Source organism: Sciurus vulgaris (genome assembly GCF_902686455.1).
Source record: "Sciurus vulgaris genome assembly, chromosome: 1".
Lineage (NCBI taxonomy): Eukaryota > Metazoa > Chordata > Mammalia > Rodentia > Sciuridae > Sciurus > Sciurus vulgaris.
The window spans coordinates 173,770,305-173,796,921 of NC_136461.1; the positions used below are offsets into that span (position 1 = coordinate 173,770,305).

At 34.5% G+C, this 26,617-nt stretch overlaps 1 protein-coding gene across 1 annotated transcript in view; it reads left to right on the plus strand.

The window, feature by feature from the left end:
• Positions 1-26,617, plus strand: part of LOC306653220 (intermembrane lipid transfer protein VPS13B-like) — a gene marked incomplete at its 5' end in the record, with an annotated part of 899,457 nt that overhangs the window by 518,749 nt on the left and 354,091 nt on the right. The window contains 1 exon segment of the mRNA XM_079126163.1: positions 1,991-2,194. Within this exon segment, the coding sequence (XP_078982289.1) occupies positions 1,991-2,194 (204 nt within the window).

Sequence of the window (26,617 nt, forward strand, 5' to 3'; positions counted from 1 at the left end):
TCTTTTCTTATTTTTTTACTACACTAGGCATTATGGTCTTTCATCTGGCTTCATTAATTCTTATTCAGGTAATTTGGTGTATGGGGGGATGGGATTACCGCTGTAGAATCTTTCCATTTTGGGTTACTACATGTAATGGTGCTGTGAACATTTGTGGACATGTGTTTCTGTGGACATAGGTTTTTACTTGTGGGTAGAAATACTTAAAAGTAGAATTGCTCACTCATATAAATAATTTTTCAAAACTATCAAATTGTAGTGTAAATTTTACACTCTCCTCAGTAGAGAGTTTCAGATGATCTTTATCCTCACCAATATGTGGAATGGTTAGGCTTTTTTATTTTAGGACTTAATTTAAGGACCGGGTGTGTAATTCAGTGGTAGAGCACTTGCCTGGCACATGTGAGGCACTGGGTTCAATCCTTAGCACCACATAAAAATAAATGAATAAAATAAAGTTATTGTGTTACTGTACAACTAAAAATATTTTTTAAAAATTTAATTCTAGTGGGTGGGAAGTGGTAGTTCATTGTAGCTTTCATTGGCACAGTTTTTTTCAGTAAATGTGAAGGGTAAGATTTGAATATTTATTATGTTAAATATTTCATTTACTTTTTGAAGAAAGTCTGTTTTCTTTTAGTAACTTTCTTCTTTGAAAATAGAAATATATTTAATGGTTATGTCACTGTTTGCTTGACACTTTAAACACAACATTTTTGACTTTCATACACAATTTTTTAATAATCACAAAGAAATTAGAAATAGTGACAATAAAAGCATCATTTCTCTTAAGTAAATAAACCTCTGCTCTTTAGAGTATGTAGAACTCTTTTCCTTTTACTTTATTAGTCACTTCTCTTATTTAAAAACAAATCAAAATAACCTTTTTAAAAATGTGATTTGCAACAAAATTGTTTCATTGTAGAAAGAAATTTATTCATCATTCCAAGGGAGAAAAAAAATTGAACTAAAAATTTTCTTTGTGAAGTGTTTTGTAGGATCTTTAGCCGTTACATTACTTAAAAACAAAAACAGTTATAACCTGAGATTTGAGACTTCATTACACAAAAAGCAGGAGAAAACTGTATACCCAAGAACTGTTTTATATCAAATAAGAATTGACAACAGTATTTTTATGCATCTGTTCTGCCCACATAAGAAGACAGCTTCATCATCTGGATGTGTCCTGGGGCTGAAACTTCTTATAAATATGAGAATTTCACTTTTTTTTTCTTAAATGGCAAGCAGAATATGGTTTCCAGCTGTGGATTTGCTTATATATTGTGTTTGCATTTTTTTTCCTGAGCTTGTTTTATACAATATATGGCAATATGTTGTTATACAAATTCCATGATTAATGCTTATTTATGAAATCTTGTGTAAATATGTTAGAGTACAGCCAAACAGTGTACAACTTAAACAGTTGTTTTCTCTGAATATTGGAATGACATATCCCACTGGAGTAGTGGGTTGGATAGGTTCTTCCTTTATAAAAAAGTCCCATATGTAACATTTTGTGTTTTTTTTTCTACGCTTTATCATTCTTTTGTGATTAATTTTGCCAAGCAGAAATCCTAGTTTCAGAGTCATGTCTTATAAAAATGGAAAATTAAATAAATTATTTAGAAATGATAGTAACCATTTTATATTTCATTAAATAATTACATTTACTGGGGTGTATGTGTGTTTTCTTATTCTGATCCTATCCTCTGCTTAAGAGACAACTGAATTTGTTCTATTTTTTAGTTTCTTAAATCTATTCTTCATAACAAGCTGTTAGGGTTTTAGTCCACAGAAATGCTGAGTTGATTATAAAATATCATAATGTGAGCATGAGGCAAATAGCAAGTGGCAAAATATTGGTACATTTTTGTTTTGTAGATTGTTTAGTGGTTATTTTTCTCATAGTTAGTATTTTAGTGGATTGTGACTTTGTGAATAGAAGTTGAAAAAGTTTTCCTTTGCTTTTTTTTTTTTTTTTTTTGCCCAGGTCCAGCTCTTCTATGAGTTAACTGATACCATGAAGAAGGTCTGGAGTAAGATTCAGAGGAGAGGCAATCTCAGTTCATTTTCAGCCTACTCAGAGACTGTGGGAGGGCCTGTCCCTAGTTCTCCAGTTCGAAGCAGTGTAGGCACAGCTCCTCCAGATGCTAGCACATGCAGCCCATCTGCTGATATTGGAACTACTACTGAGGTAAGTGTTTTTGAAAAATTCTGTTACCAAATGAAGGGTAATATATAACATAGAGTTCCATATCATGGTCAGGAGTGAAGGTGACCTCACCACTATGGAAGCTGACAGATTCAAAGGCTCATGAGGAGCTGTTGTAGCACTATGTTTTATGTTCCTTTTTGGTCCAAGGATTTTTATCACTTTTGGTAGGTAGACTGTGGGCACTAGTTCAGGACTGTGTAGACTCTGAAACCGGCAGAAGCTGAGACAGTAAAAGCACGTTTCCTTAGGACTGTGGAAACTTAGAAGTTACGTGAAAAAGAGGCTCATACTCTCACTTTTCCCATCACTATGCTCCAGACGTTTCTTTGAACTGAGGTATTACTGTTTAGGTTCATGGTTTTCAACCCTAACATGCCCAGTGTTCTCCCTTTCTTCCCTTCTAAGATAAAATCATTTCTTTTTATATTTTAACACCCTCACTTTACCCCTCATGCTAATACCCCTCTTACATTACAAATATTTTATAATGGAACTTTTATTATCTTGAAATGAAGATAACAGTAATATAACATGAAGTGAAAATTAAAAGTGGTAAAACCTATATATACATATAATTTAAAATGTACAATAGGGCTGGGGTTGTGGCTCAGTGGTAGAGCACCACCTAGCACATGTGAGGCCCTGGGTTCGATCCTCAGCATCACATAAAAATAAAATATAAAAATAAAAATGTGTTCACCTATATGAAATAAAGTATTAAAAAATAAAATGTACAATAAATAAACTATAAAGGAAAGTAATTTAAGTTACAGTAATGCGTATTTCAGTATACAGATGCTTTTGTGTGACCATATTAGAAGACATAGTAGAGTAGTCAGGTATAATTATTGTGAATGGGATGGCTACACAATGACTTATGCAAGTCATTTTTAAATACCACAACTAGTATTGCTTTTGGTGCTGTATTTTCTGAAATAGTGACAAACTTGACAAAGTTTTAAACAAAGCATAGTTTAACCTTTTATTTCAGTAGTTGCATTTCTGCAACTATTAATATTAAAATCATATAAAAGTAAAAAACAAACTGTGTTAAGATTGAAAACAGATTTTATGCCCAAATTTTCATGAATAGGGTTTTACCTATGAGATTTATGTGTGAGACGGCTTCATTTTGCAGGATTAACTGCTTTATTCACAATAGGACCTCTTAAACTTCTGTAACTCCTATCCCTGAAATGCCAGCAGTGACCCCAAAACATCCTCATTTACTTCCAGAAAACCTCCTATACTGCTGAACTTCCCCAATGAGAACTACTGTTTTATAGTAGATGGAGATAGAAGTTATGTGTTTCTTTCTGCATAAAGACATCAATTCCTCTGGAAACAAAGCCTAATATGGAGTGGTGGGAGAACAGTAAAGGGAGTGTTAAAGGGTTTTATAAAATATCTTTTTTAGTTGTACATGCATACAATGTCTTTATTTTATATATTTAGTTTTTATGTGGTACCAGGGATCAAACCAGTGCCTCAAACCTGATAGGCAAGTGCTCCACCACTGAGCTACAACCGCAGCCCCAAAAGATTTTTTCTCTTACAAATCAGTGATAGCAAACTCTGAAGGGAAAGTTTCACCTGCTATGAGGCTTTTAAATATTTTCAGGTAGATACAGTTAACCCCTTCCTCAAACAACTTCTCCCTCCTGCTCAATGAGAACTGTAAAAAACAGTGACCAAGTAAAAACTAACAAACTGACTGGGAAGGCTAGCCCAGAGAATTGGACCCAGCCCAGCTGGGCCACAGTCTAGTCTAGTGCCCCTTCAGTTGACCATCTGTCAACATGTGGAGGCACCTCTGCCCACTAGCAAGGAATATACCCCATCACCATCTCTAGAGGGGCAGCATCCTTTTTAGGTTACTGCATTATCAAGTTCCTCCAAGACTTCAGGCTACTGAAGACGGGAAGGTGAGTTCTTGCAAACCTGCAAGTACACTAAGGGAAACTGCAATACTTCAGATTTGCACTCCTAGAGGGGAAGATACATGAGCAATATGAGAAAACAAGGGAAGAAAGTTTCCCAAACAAACCTAGATACTGCATCAATAAAATCCAGTGACAGTGTGGCAGAAGAAATGTCTGAAAGGAGTTCAGAATGTACATAATTAAAATGATCAGAGAAGCAAACAATGAGATAAGAGACCAAATGCAGGCATTGAATGATTGTACCAATCAACAGTTAAAGAGCAAATATAGGAAGCAAAGATTCATTTCAATGATGACATAGAGATTATGAAAAGAAAAAATTCTTGAAAGGAAGGAAACAATAAACCAAGTTAAAAACTCCATAGAAAGCATAAACAATAGGATAGAATACCTGGAAGACAGAACATTGAAGACAAAATATTTAATCTTGAAAACAAAGCTGAGCAAACAGAGACTATGGTAAGAAATCATGAACAGAATCTCCAAGAATTAAGGCATATCATGAAAAGACCAAATTTAAGAATTATTGGGATTGAGGAAGGCACAGAAAAACAAATCAAAGGACTGAACAAATCTATTCAATGAAATAATACCAGAAAATTTCCCAAATCTGAAGAATGAAATGAAAAATCAAATATAAGAGGTTCATAGGACACCAAATGGACAAAATTACAACAGACCCACACTAAGGCACATTATAATGAAAATACCTAACATATAAAATAAAGGTAGAATTTTAAAGTCTATAAGAGAAAAAAATCAAATTACAGTCAGGAAGAAACCAATACAGATCAGCAGATTTCTCAACCTGGACCCTAAAAGCTAGAAGGGCCTGTAACAGTTTTTTCAAGCTCTGAGAGAAAATGGATGCCAACCAAGAATCTTAGACCCAGCAAAACTTGCCTTCAGATTTGACAACGAAATAAAATCCTTCCATGATAAACAAAAGTTAAAAGAATTTACAAATAGAAAACCGGCAAAACAGAGCATTCTCAGCAAAATATTCCATGAGGAATATATGAAAAACAACTATGTAAGTCAGCAAAGGAAGGAACTACCCTAAAGGAATAGCCAAATAAAGGAGAAACCAAGTCAAGTTAAAAACCAAAAATAAGCCAAATGACCGGGAATACAAATCATATCTCAATAATAACCCTGAATGTTAATGGCCCAACTCATCAATCAAAAGGCATACACTGGCAGACTAGATTAAAAAGAAAGATCCAGCAATATGCTGCCTTCAAGAGACTCATCTCAACAATTTGTACCCCATTTGTTTATAATAATAAAAAAAAGAGAGAGAGAGAGAGAGAGACTCATCTCATAGAAAAAGATACCCACAGACTAAAGGTGAAAGGCTGGGAAAAAACATATCATGCACATGGACTCAGTAAAAATGTGGGGTTATCCATCTTCATATGAGATAAAGTGAACTTCCAGCCAAAGTTAGAAGGGATAAAGAAGGACATTTCATACTGCTTAAGAGAAGCACAAATTAGTAAGACATAACAACCGTAAATATCTATGCCTCAAACATCGAACAAATCCTTTATGTACATTGAACAAATCCTTCTCAATACCAGGAACCAAATTGGCCACAACACAATAATTCTAGGTGACTTTAACACACCTCTCTCACCACTGAACAGATCTTCCAAACAAAAATTGAGCAAAGAAACCATATATCTCAATAACACAATGGATAATTTAGACTTATCAGACATATGTAGAATATCTCATCCATCAATGAGTGAATACACTTACTTCTCAGCAGCACATAAAATAGACCATATGTTATGCCACAAAGCTACTCTTAGCAAACAAAAAAAGAGAGACTACCTTGAATTCTGTCAGATCATAATGGAATGAAATTAGAAATGAATGTCAAATTAAAAAACAGAAACTACTCCAACACCTGGAGATTAAATAATATGCTATTGAATGATGCATGGATAACAGAAGACATCGGGGGGAAATAAAAAAAAAATTTTAGAGGTAAACGAGAACAAAGATACAACAATCAAAATCTCTGGGACACTATGAAAGCAGTACTAAGAGGAATATTCATTGCATGGAGCACATTGAATAAAAGAATAAAAAGTCAACAAATAAATGACCTAACATTACAGCTCAAAGCCCTCAAAAAAGAAGAACAAATCAAAACCAAAAGTAGTAGAAGACAGGAAATAGTTAAAATCAGAGCTTAAATCAATGAAATTGAAACAAAAGAAATAATCAAAAAAATTGACATAATAAAAAGTTGTTTGAAAAAATAAACAAAATTGATAAACCCTTACCCACACTAACAAAGAGAAGGAGAGAGAAAACTCAAATTACTAAAATTCAGGATGAAAAAGGAAGTATCACCTCAGCCACTATTGAAATATAAAATATAATTAGAAGCTATTTTGAAAATCTATACTCCAAAAAAATAGAAAATCTTGAAGACATCAACAGGTTTCTAGGGACATATGATCCACCCAAACTAAATTCAGAGGACATACACAATTTAAATAGATCAATTTCAAGCAAAGAAATAGAAGAAGTTATCAAAAACCTACCAAAAAAGAAAAGTCTGGGACCAGATGGGTTCTCAGCAGAGTTCTACAAGACCATCAAAGAATAACTCCTCATTCCAATACTCCTCAAAGTATTCCATGAAATAGAAGAGGAGGGAACCCTTCCAAACTCATTCTATGAAGCCAATATCACCCTGATATCAAAACTAGACAGAGACACATCAAGGAAAGAAAATTTCAGACCAATATACTTAATGAACACAGATGCAAAAATTCTTAACAAAATTTTAGCAAATTGCATAGGAAAACATATTTAAAAGATATTGCACCATGATCAAGTAGGTATTATCCCAGGATACAAGGTTGGTTCAGCATCTGGAAATCAATAAATGTAATTAACCATATCAACAGACTTAAAGTTAAGAATCACATGATTATTTCAATAGATGCAGAGAAAAACATTTGATAAAATATAGCACCCCTTCATGCTCAAAACACTAGAAAAAATAGGGATAGTAGGAACATAACATTGTAAAGGCTATCTATGCTAAGCCCACAGCCAAAATCATTCTAAATGGAGAAAAACTGAAAGCATTCCCTAAAAACTGGAACAAGACAGGGATGCCCACTTTCACCACTTCAACATCCACCTTGAAACTCTAGCCTAGAGCAATTAGACAGACTAAAGAAATTAAAAGGATACAAATAGGAAAAGAAGAACTCAAACTATCCCTATTTGCCGATGACATGATTCTATATTTAGAGATACTGAAAAATCCACCAGAAAACTTCTAGAACTTATAAATGAATTCAGGGATGCAGCAGGATATAAAATCAATACTCATAAATCTAATGCATGTTTATTCGTAACTGATGAATCTTCTGAAAGAGAAATTACGAAAACTACCCCATTCACTGCGGAGAACCGCTGCTGCTTGCCTACGGGCTGCTTCAAGCAGCTCCCGCCGCTCTTACGAAAGACCATGGCTTCTTTGCCCGGTGGCTCCAAGCGGCTCCGCTTATGGAAAGCCACTTCCCACGCTTTCGGCCCGACCAGCGGGACAAAAGACACATACTCTTCAGAAGTTCATGAAGCAGCTTCCCGTTTATTCAAATAACACCCTCAATATATAAGCAGTCTCATGCATAAGCAATTGTAACCAGATATGTCCATCCAATCCTGTTAAAAGTCATTTGATCACGAGCTCGAGCATACATTTAAAGTATATCTGTCCACGTGCTAGGCAGCTGAATTGATTATAATACAGCCAATTGTAAATGCGTTCTGCCTTTCTCCATGCATATTCAGAACGCCGTTTGCTCTCTGCCAGTCGCCATCTTTGGATGCACGTGGCATAACCCTGAGCCCCGGGAACCGCCACAATTCACAATAGCCTCAAAAAAAAAAAAAGAAAAACTTGGGAATCAATCTAACAAAAGAAGTGAAAGACCTCTACAATGAGAACTACAGAACACTAAAGAAAGAAATTAAAGAAAACCTTAGAAGATGGAAAGATCTCCCATGATCTTGAATAGGCAGAATTAATATTTTCAAAATGGTGATAAAACCAAAAGTGCTATACAAATTCAATGCAATTCCAATTTAAATCCCAAATCCCAGTGATGTACCTCAGGGAAATAAAGCAAGCAACCATGAAATTCATTTGGAAGAATAAGAGACGCAGAGTAGCTAAAGCAATCCTTCGCAGGAAGAATGAAGCAGGGGGTATCACAATACCAGAACTTCAACTATACTACAAAGCAATTGTAATAAAAACGGCATGGTATTGGCACCAAAATAGACAGGTAGATCAATGGTATAGAATAGAGGACACGGACACAAACCCACATAAATATTAGAGAAAGGTGTCAAAAACATACAATGGACAAAAGATAGCCTGTTCAACAAATGGTGCTGGGAAAACTGGAAATCCATATGCAGCAGAATGAAACTAAACCCCTATCTCTCACCCTGCACAAAACTCAACTCAAAATGGATCAAGGACCTCAGAATCAGACCAGAGAATGCACCTGATAGAAGAAAAAGTAGGTCCACATCTTCTTCGTGTCAGCTTAGGACCAAGACTTCCTTAACATGACTCCTAAAGCATAAGTACTAAATGCAGGAATCAATAATTGGGATAGTTTCAAACTAAAAAGCTTTTTCTCAGCAAAGGAAACTGACAGCAATGTGAAGAGAGAGCCTACAGAGTGGGAGAAAATCTTTGCCACACATACTTCAAATAGAGCACTAATCTCCAGAATCTATAAAGAACTCAAAAACATTACACCAAGAATACAAACAATTCAATCAACAAATGGGCTAAGAAAATGAACGGACACTTCACAGAAGAAGATGTACAAGCAATCAACAGATACATGGAAAAAATGTTCAACATCTCTAGTAATAAGAGAAACGCAAATCAAAACTACCCTTAGATTCCATCTCACCCCAATTTGAATGGTGATTATCAAGAATACAAGCAACAATAGGTGTTGACAAGGATGTGGGGAAAAAGGTACACTCATACATTGCTGGTGGGGTTGCAAATTAGTGCACCCACTCTGGAAAGCAGTGTGGGGATTCCTAAGAAAACTTGGAATGGAACCACCATTTGACCCAGCTATCCCACTCCTTGGCCTATATCCAAAGGACCTAAAAATCAGCATACTACAATGATGCAACCACATCACTGTTAATAGCTGCTCAATTCCTAATAGCTAGATTGTGGAACCAACCTAGATGCCCTTCAATTGATGAATGGATAAAGAAACCCTGGTATATATACACAATGGAATATTACTCAGCCATAAAGAATGATAAAATTATGGCATTTGCAGGCAAATGGATGAAGTTGGAGAATATCATGCTAAGTGAGATAAGCCAATCCCCAAAAAACCAAAGGTGGAATGATCTCTCTGATAAAATGTGAAATGTCTATTAGATTTAACTATTTACAAATTAGAGCTGTAATTATCCTCATCTAGCTATTTATTACTTCTTTGAGTACTCTACCAAAGTATTTCAGAAAATGTATTTTGTATAGTGTTAATAGGTAGACTATGAAGAATCTAAACAAATTTTGAATTGCTACATTGCACCCATAATGGGGGTGGGGTGAGGAGGGAGGCAATAATGGAGGAAGGATGGATTGTATAAAGGAAAAAGAGGGATTGGAGGGGTGGGGGAAAGGAAACATAACAGAATGAGACAAATATCATTACCCTATGTACATGTATGATTACCCAAATGGTGTGACTCTACTTCATGTTAAACCAGGGAAAAAGTTGTACCCCATTTGTTTACAATGAGTTGAAATAAAGAAATAAAAATAAATAAATTTTAAAAACTCCCTTCCTTCCACTCCTTCCTTCCATTCCTTCTTTCTTTCCCTCCCTCTTACCTTCCTTCCTTTTTTTCCTTTTCCTCCAAATGAGGTACAAGTGGAAAGTCTAGATCTCATGAGCCCTTATGAAGGTAATGGAGTGTATATATTCTAGAATAAAAGCAGTGAATTTGTTCTTCGAGATTCTCAGTGTTATTTATTAGCACACAAAATCTTGGAGAAGTTTTGCCACACAGAAAACTTTAGCCAGGCATCCTGGCACACACCTGAAGTCCCAGCTAGTCCAGAGGCTGAGGCAGCAGGCTCACATGTTCATGACTGACCAGGGCAACTTAACAAGACCCTGTCTCAAAATATAATTTGAAAAGGGACAGGAGTATAGCTTGGTGGTAGTGTGCTTGCCTAGTATACTCAGGGCTCTGGAATCAATCCCGAGTACTGCATTCTGTGTAGCCTTATTGAATGCAACAATTCAAAATCTGTTTAGGCTCTTTTCATAGTCTCCCTCTTAACACTATAAAAATACATTTTATGAAACACTTTGGTAGAATATTCAAAGAAGTAATAAATTGCTGGATAAGGATAGTTACAGCTCTAATTTTTAAATACAGTTAAATCTGCGAGACATTTCACTAGTAGAATAGTAAACATTCAATTAAACAGTTTTTTTTTATTTTTTGCTAAGGACTGTGTTCACAGAGATGAATAAAACCTTCTATTTTGAAAGTGTTCTTTTAAAAGAGATATTTTTAAAAAGTATTGCAGGTACAGGAGAGACAGGAATTTTTACAGCTATTGATCATACATATAGGACTCCTACTCATTCAAGGTATTGTGTGAATAGTGTACTCTAGAATTATTAGTAGACAACTCACACAGAAGACACTTGTGTCCTGAATGTGAGTTGTAGTAGAAATAAAAGTTCTACATTTATAGAGTAGGGATTAGCAAATTGATTTTATGAGATTTATGGATATTTCATAGAAGAAATAATATCTGAAATGTATTTTTTTAAAAGTGAATGAGACATTGGTAATAATTTTATTTTAGTTAATTTATAATATAATAAATATACTAGAAGAATAATAATATACTAGAATAATATAAATATAATATACTAGAAGAATAGTATCTTCCTTAGCCAATGTGAGGGAATTAAAAAAAGAAAGGGAAAAAGAAAGGTGGATTTCCTCAATACTTAAATTAATTTCGGGATGGGGAAGTAGCTCAGTAGCAGAGCATTTTGCCTAGCATTTGTAAGGTCCTGGAATCAGTTCCCAGTACTGTAAAACAAACGCAAAATAAACAAACTAATTCTGATTTTAATAAGGTCATTGCATGACTAATTAATTTGAAGTTGGAATGTTGGAGGTTTTTTTCGATTGGGTCATAATGATAAATAATGAAAATGTTCATAGTGGATTTGTTAGTTTTGTACCTGTTATCAAATTAATCTCATTTGTTTGACAAAGAACTAAAAATGAAACAATTCACACATTCATAAATTAACGTTCAAGCAAAACCTTGTGAACTAGATGCAGTGGTAATGCCTGTAATCCCAGTGGCTGGGAAGGCTGAGGTAGGAGGATTGCAAGTTCAATACCAGCTTCAGCAATTTGACAAGGCCCCATGTAACTTAGTGAGACCCTGTCTCTAAATAAAAAATAAAAAGGGGCTGAAATGAGAATGTGGCTCAGTGGTTATGTGTTCCTAGGTTCACTTGCTGGTCCCAAAAAACACACAAACAGAAAACATGTGAGGTAGCTCCCTGAACGTTACAGGGAGTTATGGGGTTAGTCATAGATAAAGAAGTATCAAACATTTGCAAAATGTATCTGCCTGCTTATGTAGATAGCACTGTCAAGAAAAGAGGTGGGTAATTACTAGTATCTCAATATGGATTTGAAACCTGAATTCACAGTGGAAACATGTTCCCTGAGATATATCTTAAAATAATTTATCTTGTTTTGTTTTCCCTAGGAAACAGGAAAGATTTTATGCAGAATATCATGATAAAAGTCAATATTAAGACTTTGTTTAACTCTACCATACAGTAGCTAAGAGCAAGGTGTTTGTCTTTCAAACAATTGTTTAATTTTTTGTTTTCCTCTCAAGAAAATATTTATGTGGAGATTAACTGTACGCATCCAAGTTTAAATTTACCTCTATGAGAGTTAATTAGTATATGGTGACATCAAAAAATATAATGATTGGTTTCCACATGATATATGAGTGCTTTTATCTGTGACCTACCTGTGCTCCTTTCATCACTAATAATTCAAAATTTGTGCCTAAGCTTTCATTTCTTTTTCCTTAATTTACAATTTTGTTAAAACTATGCTTGTTGACCTTCGTAATTTTCATTCCTTTTATTTTGGGTTCTTATATGGTAGGTTACATCATTGCTATCCTGTAAAAAATGTGTTATCATGTATCGTACGTATTACCTAAAAGATGTTTTGTGATACTGATGAATTTGCCTGTAAATTTAAATGTCACCTGCTGAACAGAAATAAAATTGCTCTCTCATTGGAGAAGCTTTAGAATGAATGAGACTATACAAGACCTAGACTATGATGAGAGTATATATACATATTTTGTTTGAACCTATTCAAAAACCTTTATACTTTAGACGTAGCATTCATAGACAGTTCTAGCATTCCTTTGCTTTTGTTGGTCGTCATTGTTGTGGTGATCTTTTGATTATAAGAGTATTTTTATTAACACTATAATATAAACAACAGAATTATCTGTACATAGAATTAAATGTACAGTATGTATTTTGTGGTTCTTTTTAGCGTACTTCCCAAACTTTTTCATGTCATTGTATATATAGAAAATGATTTGCATAAGAGGGGTAATCAGAAAAGCTCCAAAAGACTGAAAACTCCATTCATCCCAACCCTCCCCTAGCCCACAGTTAGCAAGCTCTGAGTTATAATCTTTGAAAATATATTCTTAAGATTTTTATTATTTCTCCTTTAATAGAATATTAATGCATTTAAGTAAATCATTACTTTGAATTTTTTATAATTATATCCCCTTCCCTTATTGTTAAAATAAAATCATACTATAACAGATAATAGCCTTGGGCTACAATGCTACACCATTTGATTAGTGTAGCAGAATCTCGTTCATGTACCCAGGGCTAAAAACAAAATTGAAAGTTAAATTCAAATGACATAATTATTTAACTCTGATTAGTTTTTCAAGAATCTGTTAAGAAGCTACGTGGAGGCCTGTCACTGACTGTTTGAACTGTTCTGGGTAAATATCATTGTTCCTGTCTTTATAAGAGCTGGAAACATAAAACAATGACCCACTAAATTTAAAAAGTTTTAGTTGAACAATTTGCATGTAGTATTTGCCTGTACTTGGCAATGACTTTATCAAAAGTTCTCCTAATGCTCAGAAAATAATATCAAAAGTTAATAAATGGGAAAGCATCAAATTAAAAAGCTTCTTCACAGCAAACAATTAGGAATGTGAAGATATAACCTAAAGAATGGGAGAAAATCTTTGGTTGCTACTGTGTATGACAGAGGATTAATATCTAGAATATTAACCCTTAAACTAGTTAATATTGTAATGTTATCGCCACCAATAGACTTAAAGGGCAACAGGGAGTGATTATGGGAACAGGAAATAAATACACTGACTTCATTCTCTTCTCTCCTTTCTATCTCCTCATATTCCCCTTTGACTGGAAGCAGTTAAAAACCAGAGGAAAAGGCAATGCATCCATATTGTTCATATACATTAGGCTTTTAAGTCATAGAGGATGGTGGACATGGAGAGCAGATTCAGAGGGCCAAAGAAAATATACACAAGAATTTCGTGTATTTAAACAAAATAGCATGGTATTTTATTCAGAATTTTTATACTATAAACAGGAAGTGTTCATTTCAGCTTAGTCTCAATGTTAAATTTTTTTTTGACATTTTTCAATGAATTAGTCTTTTAATCTCACTCTACCTGATACATATTATATTACATTCTCAAAACAGTTGACAGGGTCTTACAAAACAGGGTCTTGTATTGCTGAAACTGACCTGGAATTTGTGATCCTCCTGCCTCCTAAACTGCAGGGTTTACAGGCATGTGACATTGTGTCTGTCTTTTTTTTTTTTTTTTTTTTTTTTTGGTACTAAAGATTGAACTCAGAGGTGCTATGCCACTGAGCTACATCCCCAGCCTTTTTTTTTTTTTTTTTTTTTTTAATATTTCTTAGTTTTAAATGGACACAATACCTTTTTATTTTTTTATTTTTTTGGGGGGATGCTGGGGATTGAACCCAGGGCCTTGTGCTTACAAGGCAAGCACTCTACCGACTGAGCTATCTCCCCAGCCCCTATGTCTTTATTTTTATGTGGTGCTGAGGATTGAACCTAGTGCCTCACACATGTGAGGCACGCACTCTACCACTGAGCTGCAACCCCAGCCCCCGAGCCCGTTTTATTTTTGATTTTTTTTTTATTTTACTATTGCATCTTGCTGAGTTTCTTGGGGCCTTGCTGACTTGCTGAGGCTGGCCTCTTCCTTGGAATATTTCTACCTCAGCTTTCTAAATTGCTGGGTTTATAGGTGTGTACCTCTGTGCCAGGCCAGTGATCTTTTATAATTATGAAATATATGTGACTGAAAATATCACATTATAATCGTTTTTAAATGTACAGTTCAGTGTGTAACCATAACCACTCTGCATTTCCAGAACTTTTCCATCATTCAGAACAGAAGCTCTGTTCTCATCAAAGAACAATTTCTCATCCCCTTCTTCTCTTATCTGGTAACTTCTGTTATGTTTTGTGTTTCTATGAATTTGCCTCTTCAAGGTACCTCATGTATGAGGAACCCTACAGCATTTGTCTTTTTTTTTTTTAATTAGGTATACATGACAGCAGAATGTATTTCAGTTAATTGTACACAGAGTACAACTTTTCATTTTTCTGGTTGTACACAATGTAGAGTCGCATAATCCATGCAATCATACATGTACATAGGGTAATGATATCTGTCTCATTCCCCCATCCTTCCCACTCCCTTGCCCCCTCCCTTCCCCTCTTTCTCCTCTGCCCAATCCAAAGTTCCTTCATTCTTTCCTTTCCCCCCATCACCTTTATGTATCAGCACCATTTATCAGAGAAAGCATTTGGCCTTTGTTTTTTTGGGATTGGCTTATCTCACTTAGCATAATGTTCTCCAACTCTATCCATTTACCAGCAGATGCCATAATTATATTCTTTTTAAGACTGAGTAATAGTCCATTGTGTATATATACCACGGTTTCTTTATCCATTCATCTATTGAGGGACATCTAGCTTGGTTCCACAATCTAGCTATTATGAATTGAGCTCCTATAAATGTTGATGTGGCTGCATCACTGTAGTATGTTGATTATAAGTCCTTTGGGTAGAAACTGAGGAGTGGGCTAGCTGGGTCAAATGGGGTTACATTCCTGGTTTTAAAGGAATCTCCATATTGCTTTCAAGAGTGGTTGCACCAATTTGCAACTCCACCGGCAATGTATGAGTGTACCTTTTTCCTTACATCCTCGCCAACACTTACTTTTGCTTGTATTCTTGATAATTGCCATTCTAATTGAAGTGAGATGAAATCTTAGAGTAGTTTTGATTTGCATTTCTCTAATTTCTAGAACTTTGAACTTTCTTTTATATATCTGTTGATGAATTGTATATCTTCTGTGAAGTGTCTGCTAAGTTCATTAGCCTATTTATTGATTGGGTTCTTTGTATTTTTGTTAAGTTTTTTGAGTTCTTCATAAATCCTGGAGATTAGTGCTCTATCTGAAGTATGTGGTAAAGATTTTTTCCCCACTCTGTAAGCTCTCTCCTCCAATAATCCTTATTGATTATTTCCTTTGCTGAGAAGAAGCTTTTTAGTTTGAATCCAACCCATTTAATGATGGTGATTTTTTTTTTTTTTTTTCTTGCCCTTTGGGAGTTTTTTTAAGAATGATGTTGACCCTGGGCTTAGCGGAAATAGCCTTTACAATTTTGATATATGTTCCTGTTATCCCTATTTTTTCTAGTGTTTTGAGCATGAAGGGGTGCTGTATTTTATCAAATGCTTTTTCTGCATCTAATGAAATGGTCATATGATAATTAAGTCTAAGTTATTGATGTGATGAATTACATTTATTGATTTCCAGATGTTGAATCAACCTTGCATCCCTGGGTTGAACCCTACTTGATTTTAATATGTTTTTTTATGCAATCTGCATAAAAAATTTTATTAAGTATTAAGAATTTTATTATGTATTTTTGCATCTATGTTCATCAGGAATATTGGTCTGAAGTTTTCTTTCCTTGATGTGTCTTCATCTGCTTTTGGTATCAGGGTGATACCAAATCTCATGGAATGAGATGGGAAGGGTTCCCTCCTTTTCTATTTCATGGAATACTTTGAGGAATAGTGGCATTAGTTCTTCTTTGAAATTCTTGTAGAATTCGGCTGAGAACCCCTCTGGTCGCAAACTTTTCTTGGTTGGTAGGCGTTTGATGGTATCCTCTGTTTCATTGCTTGAAATTGATCTGTTTAAATTGTGTATGTAGTCCTAATTCAATTTGGGATCATATGTCTCTAGAAATTTGTCAGTTCCTTCAAGATTTTCTATTTTGTTTGGGTATAGATTTTCAAAATAGCTTCGAATTGTCTTTTGTATTTCACAAGTGTCTGTTGTGATATTTCCTTTTTCATCACAAATTTTAGTAATTTGAGTTTTCTCTCTTCTTCTCTTCATAGTGTAGCTAAGGATTCATCAATTTTTAAATTTTTTTAAAGAACCAACTTTTTGTTTTGTCAGTTTTTTTGATTGCTTCTTTTGTTTTAATTTCATTGATTTCAACTGATTTTAATTATTTCCTGTCTTCTACTACTTTTGGTTTTGATCTGTTCTTCATTTTCTAGGGCTTTGAAATATAATGTTAGGTCATTATTTTTGACTTTTTATTCTTTTAATGGATGTACTGAATTCAGTGAACTTTCCTGTTAGCACTGCCTTCATAGTGTTCCAGAGATTTTGATATGTTGTATTGCTATTCTTATTTACTTCCAAGTATTCTTTTAATTTCCTCCCTGATTTGTACTGCTCTCCATTTATCATTCCGTAGCATGTTATTTAACCTCCAGGTGTTGTGGTAGCTTCTTTTTTTCATTTTCTCATTGATTTCTAATTTCATTCCATATGATCTAATAGAATGCAAGGTATTTTTTTTTTTTTTTTTGCATTTGCTAAGAGTTAGTTTGTGGTATATGTTCTCTTAGAGAAAGATCCATGTACTGCCGAGAAGAAAGTATATTAGCTTGATGATAAATGAAATACTCCATATATGTCTGTTAACTCTAAATTTTTGATTATATTATTTAATTCTATAGTTTCTTTGTTTAGGTTTTGTTTGAAACATCTATCCAGTGGTGAGAGAAGTGTGTTAAAGTCACCCAGTATTATTGTGTTGTGGTCTATTCAATTCCTGAAATTGTGAAGGGACTGTTTGACATACATAGATGCCCCATTGTTTGGAGCATTAATATTTACAATTGGTATGTTTTGCTGATTTATGGTTCCCTTAAGCACTGTGAAATTTCCTTTTTTATCCCTTCTGACTAACTTTGGGTTGAAATTTTCTTTATCTAATAGGATTGAAATCCCTGCTTTTTTAAGCAGTCTGTGTGTGATGTTTTTTCCCATTCTTTCACCTTCAAGCTGTGGATGTCTTTTCCTATGAAATGAGTCTCTTGAAGGCAGAATATTGTTACATCTTCTTTTTGAGTCCAGTCTGCAAGTCTGCGTCTTTTGATTAATGAGGTTAGGTCATTAACATTCAGGGTTATTATTTAAATAAGATTTGCATTCCCAGTCATTTTGGCTTATTTTTGGCTTTTAACTTGACTTGGTTTCTCCTTTGATTCACATTTCCTTTAGTGTAGTTTCTCCCTTTGCTGACTTTCATTGTTGTGTTCATTTCCTCTTCATGGAATATTTTACTGAGAATGTTCTGTAGTGCAGGCTTTCTTCTTATAAATTCTTTAACTTTTGTTTATCATGGAAAGTTTTTATTTCATCATCAAGTCTGAAAGTTAGTTTTGCTGGATATAAGATTCTTGGTTGGTATCCATGTTCTTTCAGAGTTTGAAATATGTTCTTCCAGGACCTCCTAGCTTTGAAGGTCTGGGTTGAGAAATCTGCTGATAATCAAATTGGTTTCCCCCTGTATGTAATCTGTATGTATCTTTCTCTTGTGACCTTTAAAATTCTATCCTTATTTTGTATGTTAGGCATTTTCATTATAATGTGCCTTAGTGTGGATCAGTTGTAATTTTGTACATTTTTTGTCCTGTAAGTCTCTTGTATTTGATTTTCCATTTCATTCTTCAGGTATAGGAATTTTTCTGAGATTATTTCATTGAAAAGATTTGCAGGGGCTGGGGAGATAGTTCAGTTAGTATAGTGCTTGCCTTACAAGCACAAGGCCCTGGGTTCAATCCCCAGCACTGCAAAAAAAAAAAAAAAAAGATTTGCATTCCTTTGGTTTCTATCTCTGTGCCTTCCTCTATCCCAAGAATTCTTAAATTTGGTCTATTCATGTTATCCTATAATCCTTGGAGGTTGTGTTCATGGTTTCCTACCATCTTCTCTGTGTTGTCAACTTCATTTTCAAGATTAAATATTTTGTCTTCATTGTCTAAGGTTCTGTCTTCCATGTGATCTAGTCTTTCAGTGATGCTTTCTATTGAGTTTTTAATTTGGTTTATTGTTTCTTTAATTTCAGGAATTTCTGTTTTGTTTTGTTTTGTTTCAGAATCTCTATCTCTGTTGAAGTAATCTTTTGTGTCCTGCATTTGTTCTTTTAACTCTTTATTAAAGTGATCTTTTGTTGCCTGCATTTCCTGTCTTATATCACCCTTTACTTTGCAGATCATTTTAATTATGTACATTCTGAACTCCTTTTCTGATATTTCTTCTACTATCCTGTCAATTGATTCTATTAATACAGCATCTTGGTTGATTTGGCATGCTTTCTTCCTTTTTATTTTTATTTTTTTTTTCCCCCGTGTTGTTCATGTGTCCTCCCTTCTAGCATTGTAGATCTGAGATATTACATTTTCTACCCTCTAGATTTACAGTGTCCCTGCAGGTTTCCAAAACCTCACCTTTAAGGGGGAGATCAATATTAACAGCACCCAAAGCAAATAATATGCACCCTTAAACCAGATAGCGCCTATTAAGTCACAATTTTGTCACAATGATGTAGTTGATTATTATCTACAACATAAACAGTAGGTTTGCTATAAAGTCTACAATTTCTATTGGTGGTAAATGGATGAGTGAGGAGTGTAGGATGTGATGTTAATGAGGTAGGAGGTGAGAATATAGAGGTATTAGAACATAGGAAGAGTGAAAGAGGAATCAAAAGAAGTTGGTTGTTAACAGGAGAGAAGAGAGAAAGAGACTCCAAGGAAACAGATAAATACGAGGAATATAGAGCGTGAGCCTGTCATGGAAAACTATTCTGTATTGGGCAGATCAGGACTAGGCATTGAGAGCTGTAGGCCAGCCACGTAGCTGCAAGTGCTGGGCTGTGTTGGTGGCTGAGGGGAGAGGGTGCAAGTTGGGAGCCTGGGGATTGAGGACCTGGAGGGCCCTGTTGATTACTAAACCAATGGAACCATGAGATTGGTGGATGCTGTATTGGGGAGGGAGTTGTGGATCAGCTGGTGTTGGATCCCATTAAGTACTTTTGGAGTTGTCTCTGGGATCCTGGTGGGTGCCAGGCTAGTTGGCTGGACGAGCTGGGATTAAGATGCCTCACACCCTCTTCCAACCTGCCAACCTCTTGCAAGTCTCTCTTCTGCCTCTTGAGCAAGATGGTGCCTATTAGCACACCTAGGAGGGATATGTCAGATGTCATCAAACTTGCAGGGACCTTGGTGATATTCTTTTAGGTCCTGGCTGTTATCCCTAGATGGAGCAGTCATGTCCCTAGATGGTAGTGGTGGCCATGCCAAGCCTGTGTATACCTTACTGTTGGACTTCCAGGGTCTGCCTGGTGTCCCAAAATGGATGCTGCCCCAAATAAAATTGGCGATGGTGGCAGCAGAGGTAACCCAAGATGGCAGTGGAGTTGTCCCATGATGGAGGCAACTACTTTCAGAGATGTGGCAGCAAGGGCAGTCCATGCAGTGGCATTGTGCAGCCTGTTCAGAGATGTAGTACTGTGGTGGCCTGTGCTGCAGTGGGTGACTGTCTCCATGCCCTGTCAAGTATCCCAAGGTAGAGGCTACCACATGGAGGGGGTATGGAGGTGGCTGGAGTGTCCCAAGATGGAGGCTGCCATGTGGTGGTAGATGGGGAACCTCAGCACAGCAGTTCCATGCTTGCGATCAGGGTGGCAGCTCCGCAGTTTGTCCTTTTTGTCTGGTGTACTGTTTTTAAGATTTCACTATGCTGTAGCATATATTAGAATTTCATTCATTTATGTATATATATTTTTTTCTTAAATTTGTTCTAATTAGTTGTATATGACGGTAGAATGCACTTTGACACGTCATACATAAATAGAGTATAGCTTCTTATTCTTCTGGTTGACATGATATAGAAGCACACTGGTTATATAGTCATATATGCACATAGGTAATGTCTGGTTCATTCTGCTATCTCCCTCCCTCCAGACCTCCTATCCTTCCTTCACTCCTTTCTGCCTAATCCGAAGTAAATCTGTTCTTCCCTTGCCCCACCCCCCCTTATTGTGAATTAGCATCCACATATCAGAGAGAACATTCGACTTTTGGTTTCGGGGATTGGTTTATTTCGCTTAGCATGATATTGTCCAGCTCCATCCATTTACCAGTAAATGCCATCATTTTATTCTTCTTTAAGTCTGAGTAATATTCCATTATGTGTATATACCACAGTTTATCCATTTATCTGTTGAAGGACATCTTGGCTGGTTCCACAGTTTAGCTATTATGAGTTGAGCTGTTATAAACGCTGATGTGGCTGTGTCACTTTAGTATGCTGATTTTAAGTCCTTTGCATATACACTGAGGAATGAGTGGGATAGCTGGGTCAAATGGTGGTTCCATTCCAAGTTTTCTGAGCAATCTCCATAATGGTTGCACCAATTTGCAGTCCCACCAGCAGTGTATGAATGTACCTTTATCCCCACATCCTTGTCAGCATTTATTGTTGCTTGTATTCTTGATAATTGCCAATTTGAAAAGTAGGTCCAAATCTTCATCATGTTGGCTTAGGATCTGGCTTCCTTAACAAGACTCCTAAAGTACAAGAAGCAAAATCAAGGATCAATAATTGGAATGAATTCAAACTAAAAAGCTTCTTCTCAGCAAAAGAAACAATCAGTAACATGAAGACAGAGCCTACAGAATGGGAAAAAATCTTACCACACGCATCTCAGATAGAGCATTAATATCCAGGGTATGTAAAGAACTTGGTGTTAACACCAAAAAAAAAAAAAAAAAAACCCAATAACCCAATCAATAAATGGGCTAAGGAACTGAACAGACACTTCATAGAAGAAGAAATACATTTGATCAACAAATACATGAAAAAATGTTCAACATCTTTAGCAATTAGAGAAATGCTAATCAAAACTATTCAAGAATTTTTTTTCATTTTTATGACTGGCTAACACTCGTGTGTATATAGCACATTTAGTTTATCCCTTTATCTGTTGATGGGTGTGTAGGTTGTTTGCATATTTGGGTGTGAACTCTGTGGTACGTGGACTGATTATTTTTAGTGAAATCATTTTGGCTTCTACATCTTATGTGACTTGTGTCTGACAAACTATTTCAAAACTAATACCAGAAATATTCTTTAGTTTTTTTGAACCTAAGGATAATTGAGATATGTGGTATAAATACTAGGGAGAGAATGAAGAAAAAGTTTTCCTCTAAGTCAGAAAATCAGTATTGAATAAAATACACTTTAGGTAACTTTAAGTACTTTATTCATATTAATTTTTCTGACTTAGAAGAGCACTCTTCTGTCATCTTTATATGATTTACTTAGTACTAACACAGATGGTCTAAACTTATAGTAGCACTTATATGTGCTGAACACACCAAATGTGTTCAAGCATATTTCAAAATTTTGGCAGAAAATGTGGGTACCAAAAGGGAAAATTAGAATAGTGTGTTTAGTTTCCATAGTAACTTTTCAAACAAAAAGAAATAGTACATTAGTAATTTAATTTCTCTAAGGGGTATTTCTTTTCTCCTGGAGAAAACTAATTAAATGCTTTCTGCTACTTTCCTAGTGTTTATTATAGACTCTCACTTTTCTCGGTCCTAAGAATTGTCTTCCTCCGATTTTGGCATAATAGTTTTACAGAGTTTGAAATGTGAGCAAAGATCTTTCTCTTAATCTCTCAGTTTACAACTGTATTGTTGAAGAGATTGTGTGAGAAATCTTTTAGATCTGCATTTTCACATTATGTACTAGAAAATGGAAGCAATGAATTGAAGACACACAAGTAGGGACTGGGCCAACTTCTAAGTTTATGGAGTCTGTGATAGAGACCTTGGAGTTAGCTTGAGTTTTTATCTCACAATCACATTATTTAACCTATGTGCTTTAGCTACATTGTCTATAAAATAAGGTAATATTGATACTTCTTTCAACATGGTAGTACAGCTATTATGTGAGTTTATGTTTGTCTTGTACCCTGTAAATATGAAATATTACTTTATTGATTTTTGTTTTTTAATTTCATTAGGAGTTTGCTTTTCTTTGTTATGGATTGAATAATTTATACTAGATTTATTTTCAATATTTGATATTTATATTCAGTTGAGATTATTATATACTTGATTTATCTCCTTTGTTATGTGAATAATTATCTTGATAAACTGAGCTTGGTTTTTGGAACAAACTCAGTCTTGGTTGTTATATATTTTTGTTTTTGTATATTGCTGAAATGTTTGCTAATTGTTTAGGATTTGGGTACCTGTAGTCATGAATGACACTGGCCTTTGACTTTTCTGTCATATAATGGCTTTGTAATATTTTGGTATCAAGGTCATATGGTCTTCAAAAAATAATTTGGGAAGTGTTCCTTCTTTTTCTACTCTCTTAGAAAAGTACATTTTTCATGTGAAACTCTCATAATAACTATACATCCCCAGGACAACAAAACTGTCCTGATTGAAGAGGCACTTTATTTATAACACATAATATAATACAGATGAATTATGTGTTATAATAAATAGAGGGTCTTGGTTTAAGTCTTCTTTAGATACAGAAGAAATTTTAATTTAGAAAATTATTAGAATACAGAGACAATAAAGAAGGTAGTACTAGATGGACAATGGACACTGAGTTTTCTAAAGGGAACACAGGAAAGCATCTTGCTCCTATTCCCAGCCCCAATTTGGCTATCTTCCTAGAAAGTGAATTTTATACTATTCATTGAAAAATAATACTTAATGAAAATTATTCAAATCCCATTTCAGGGGCCTTAGGTCAAATAAAACTAGTGAGCATATGCATTATAGATGCTAACCATGTATAATAATATATTGTTTTTACAAGTATGATTTTTATAGTCCAGTTTGCCTTTTTTTGTCTTAATTTTTTTATTGTGAGAAAATATATACATATTCATCTTTTACTGTAAATAATACCTGAAACAGTCAACTTGTGAAAAGAAAAGATTTATTTTGGCTCAGTTTGGCAGGTTTCAGTCTATGATTAATTGTCCTGTTGTTTTGGGGCTTGTAGGTTTAGAGCAAATCTGCTCACTTCTTGGCTACAAATGAAAAAAAAAAAGAAAAGCAGAAGAGGAAGGGGCTGGGGTCCCAATATTCATTCACCTCCCAAATAACCAGAAGACCTCCGACTGTTCCCCACCTCTTAAAGTTCCCCCTACTTCACCTCCCAGTAGCACCAAGCTGTGGACTAAACCACATGGGTTTTTGGGGCATATTCCAGATCCAAACTGTAGCAATACACAACACAAAATTTACCATTTCAACCATTATTAAAACTCTGTGGCCTTAAATACATTCACATTATTGTATAACCATCCACTTCCATAATTTTTTGTTTCCCTCCACTGAAACTCTGTATCTGTTAATCAGCAAGTTGAAATCTAAATATTAAATCTTCTGATATATGAGCACAGATGTTTTTCCATTTATTTCTGTCATCTTTAATTTATTTTATCACCATTTTGTAATTTTCAGTGCACAAACATTTCCCTTCCTTGGTTAGATTTATTTCTATTATATTCTTCTAGATGGTATTGTGGCTAGAATTATTTATTTCCTCTTCTGATTATTGACTGATAGAGCATGGAAACAACAGAATATTTTGTTTTGGTTCCATGTCCTGGAACTTTGCTGAATTTATTAGTTCTGAAATTTTTGTTAGTTTTGTTGAGCCCTTAGAGTTTTCTACATATAAGATCATGTGGTCTGCAAGAAAATATAATTTTACTTCTTCCTTTCCAATTTTCTTCTTTTTTTGCCTAATTGCCCTGATGAAAACTTCCAGTACTAGGTTGGATATATTTTCCTGTTCATTTAAAAAATATTAGGAAATAATTGCAAAGATGAACATAAGTTTCTCTCTTGGAAATTATCTTTATTACGAAGGGAAGCTTCAGTATTATTTTGGCTCTAATTAAATTTTATGTAAATAACAAAAGATATTAACAAATTAACCCTTTTTATTTTCATATTAGTTTTATTTTATGCTATTTTTGATCTTAAATAAGTATTAAGTTATACATTATAGATATGAAGTAAAATAGTCTAGATTGGGAGGTTTCCATTGACTCAGAAGTAAAAGTATCAAATAATGATTATATTATTTCAATTCTATACTAGATTTGGTATACAAACATTTTACCACTGTCCATCATCTATTATCTTTATTATCAAAGGATAACCCCCTTTTGTTTTAAACTCTGTACAGGGTAGGTTCTAAGCTTATTGTTCTGTGGTGTATGTATGTCAAATGATTTTAGAATATCAACTAACATAATGATTAAATTTAATTTATCATGGTACATGCAATGGAGAAATATTTGTTCATTAAGTCACTATAGATATTTTTATAGGAATAAAAGTATATGCAAGTTTATATTTTTAGTTTGTTTTTTGTGTATTTAATCATTTTAAACCTAATTATATTTTTATCAGAGCTTACCTGGTATCTTAATTTCTTTAGAGTCTCATCTCACTGTTGTTTTCTCAACTCTTGACTATAGAAGATAGTTTCTGTATGTGTTACATAATTTTGTGTTAGGTGCTCTTCATCATAGTTCTCATTGGAACTTTATTAGGTTCTTACATATTGGTTGAATGCCTGTTCAACAGAGTCATGTATGTTTTACTTCTTTAAGGAACTCTAGACGCTATCAGTAGCTTTGGACACCTTTACTGTTTATTTCATAGCCAGAAGGTTCATGAAACATTGGCAGTATGAAATCAAGCCTGTCAGCCTATATGTACTCCAGAGTTTGGTTTAAAAATTCTTAAGGGTAACATTTCCGCCCTAAAAGATTGAGATAGAGTCTGCCTTTTTCTTGGGTTAATTCTGTTTTTTCTCTAATTTCTTGAATTTGATACTTACTAATGTTATGCCTTTAAAAAAAAAGTAAGTGAAAGACATACTCTTTTATCCTTAGAAGAATTTATAATATTTCTAGTGGGGTTTTGAATATGTGTATACATATAATAAAAAGGTGGGCTTGGAAATTTCACCCATAACTGAGCTGCTTTCCAGAGACAATTCTGTATTCTAAAGTGGCAGAAAAATTATCTTGTTTCAGACAGGTAATTTATGCCACATTAACAGTTGTCATGGATCCAAAGACCAAACTTTACCAGTTTATCTTTGTACCTCAGCTATGTGAAATTGTCAAAAAATTTGTTTTAGGGGCAGAAGATATAGCTTGGAGGTTGAATAATTGCCTATCGTGCATGAGGACCTGGGTTCAGTTCCCGGGAAAAATTTGTGTTGAGGTAGGTATTTGGGAAAGTGAAACACTACACAGATTACATTCATTAAAAAATTTTATGTCATCTTTACTGATAGAACAGCCCAACAATAGAAATATCATTAGAAGCACTAACATTTTGATGATTCTTTTTTATAACAATTAAGCATATAGTTTTTGTTTTGTTTTGTTTTGTTTTTTTAATGATGCTAGGGAATTAACCCAGAGCCTTGTACATGCAAGGTAGGTACTCTACCAACTAGCTATATCCCCAGCCTAACAATTAAGCAAATAAAACACATATACAAATACACACAATATATTCACGTATTTCCCTTACACAATAACTCACAATCCATAGGTCCTTTTGAAATTGTTATTACTACCTAAAATGATATTTCGAACCTCTGAGTTTTCAATAGTATTAGTGAAGGTAATTTAGAAAGGACATTAATTATGGATGAATATACTATATTGATGAAATTAAATCCCAATGAAGTTGTGATTTTAGTCAAACCATTTGCCATTTTTTGAAATTTTAGCTTTTATGTATATACTGTGGGCTAATGTCTTATTTCTAACAATGATATAAGATAATTTAAAAACT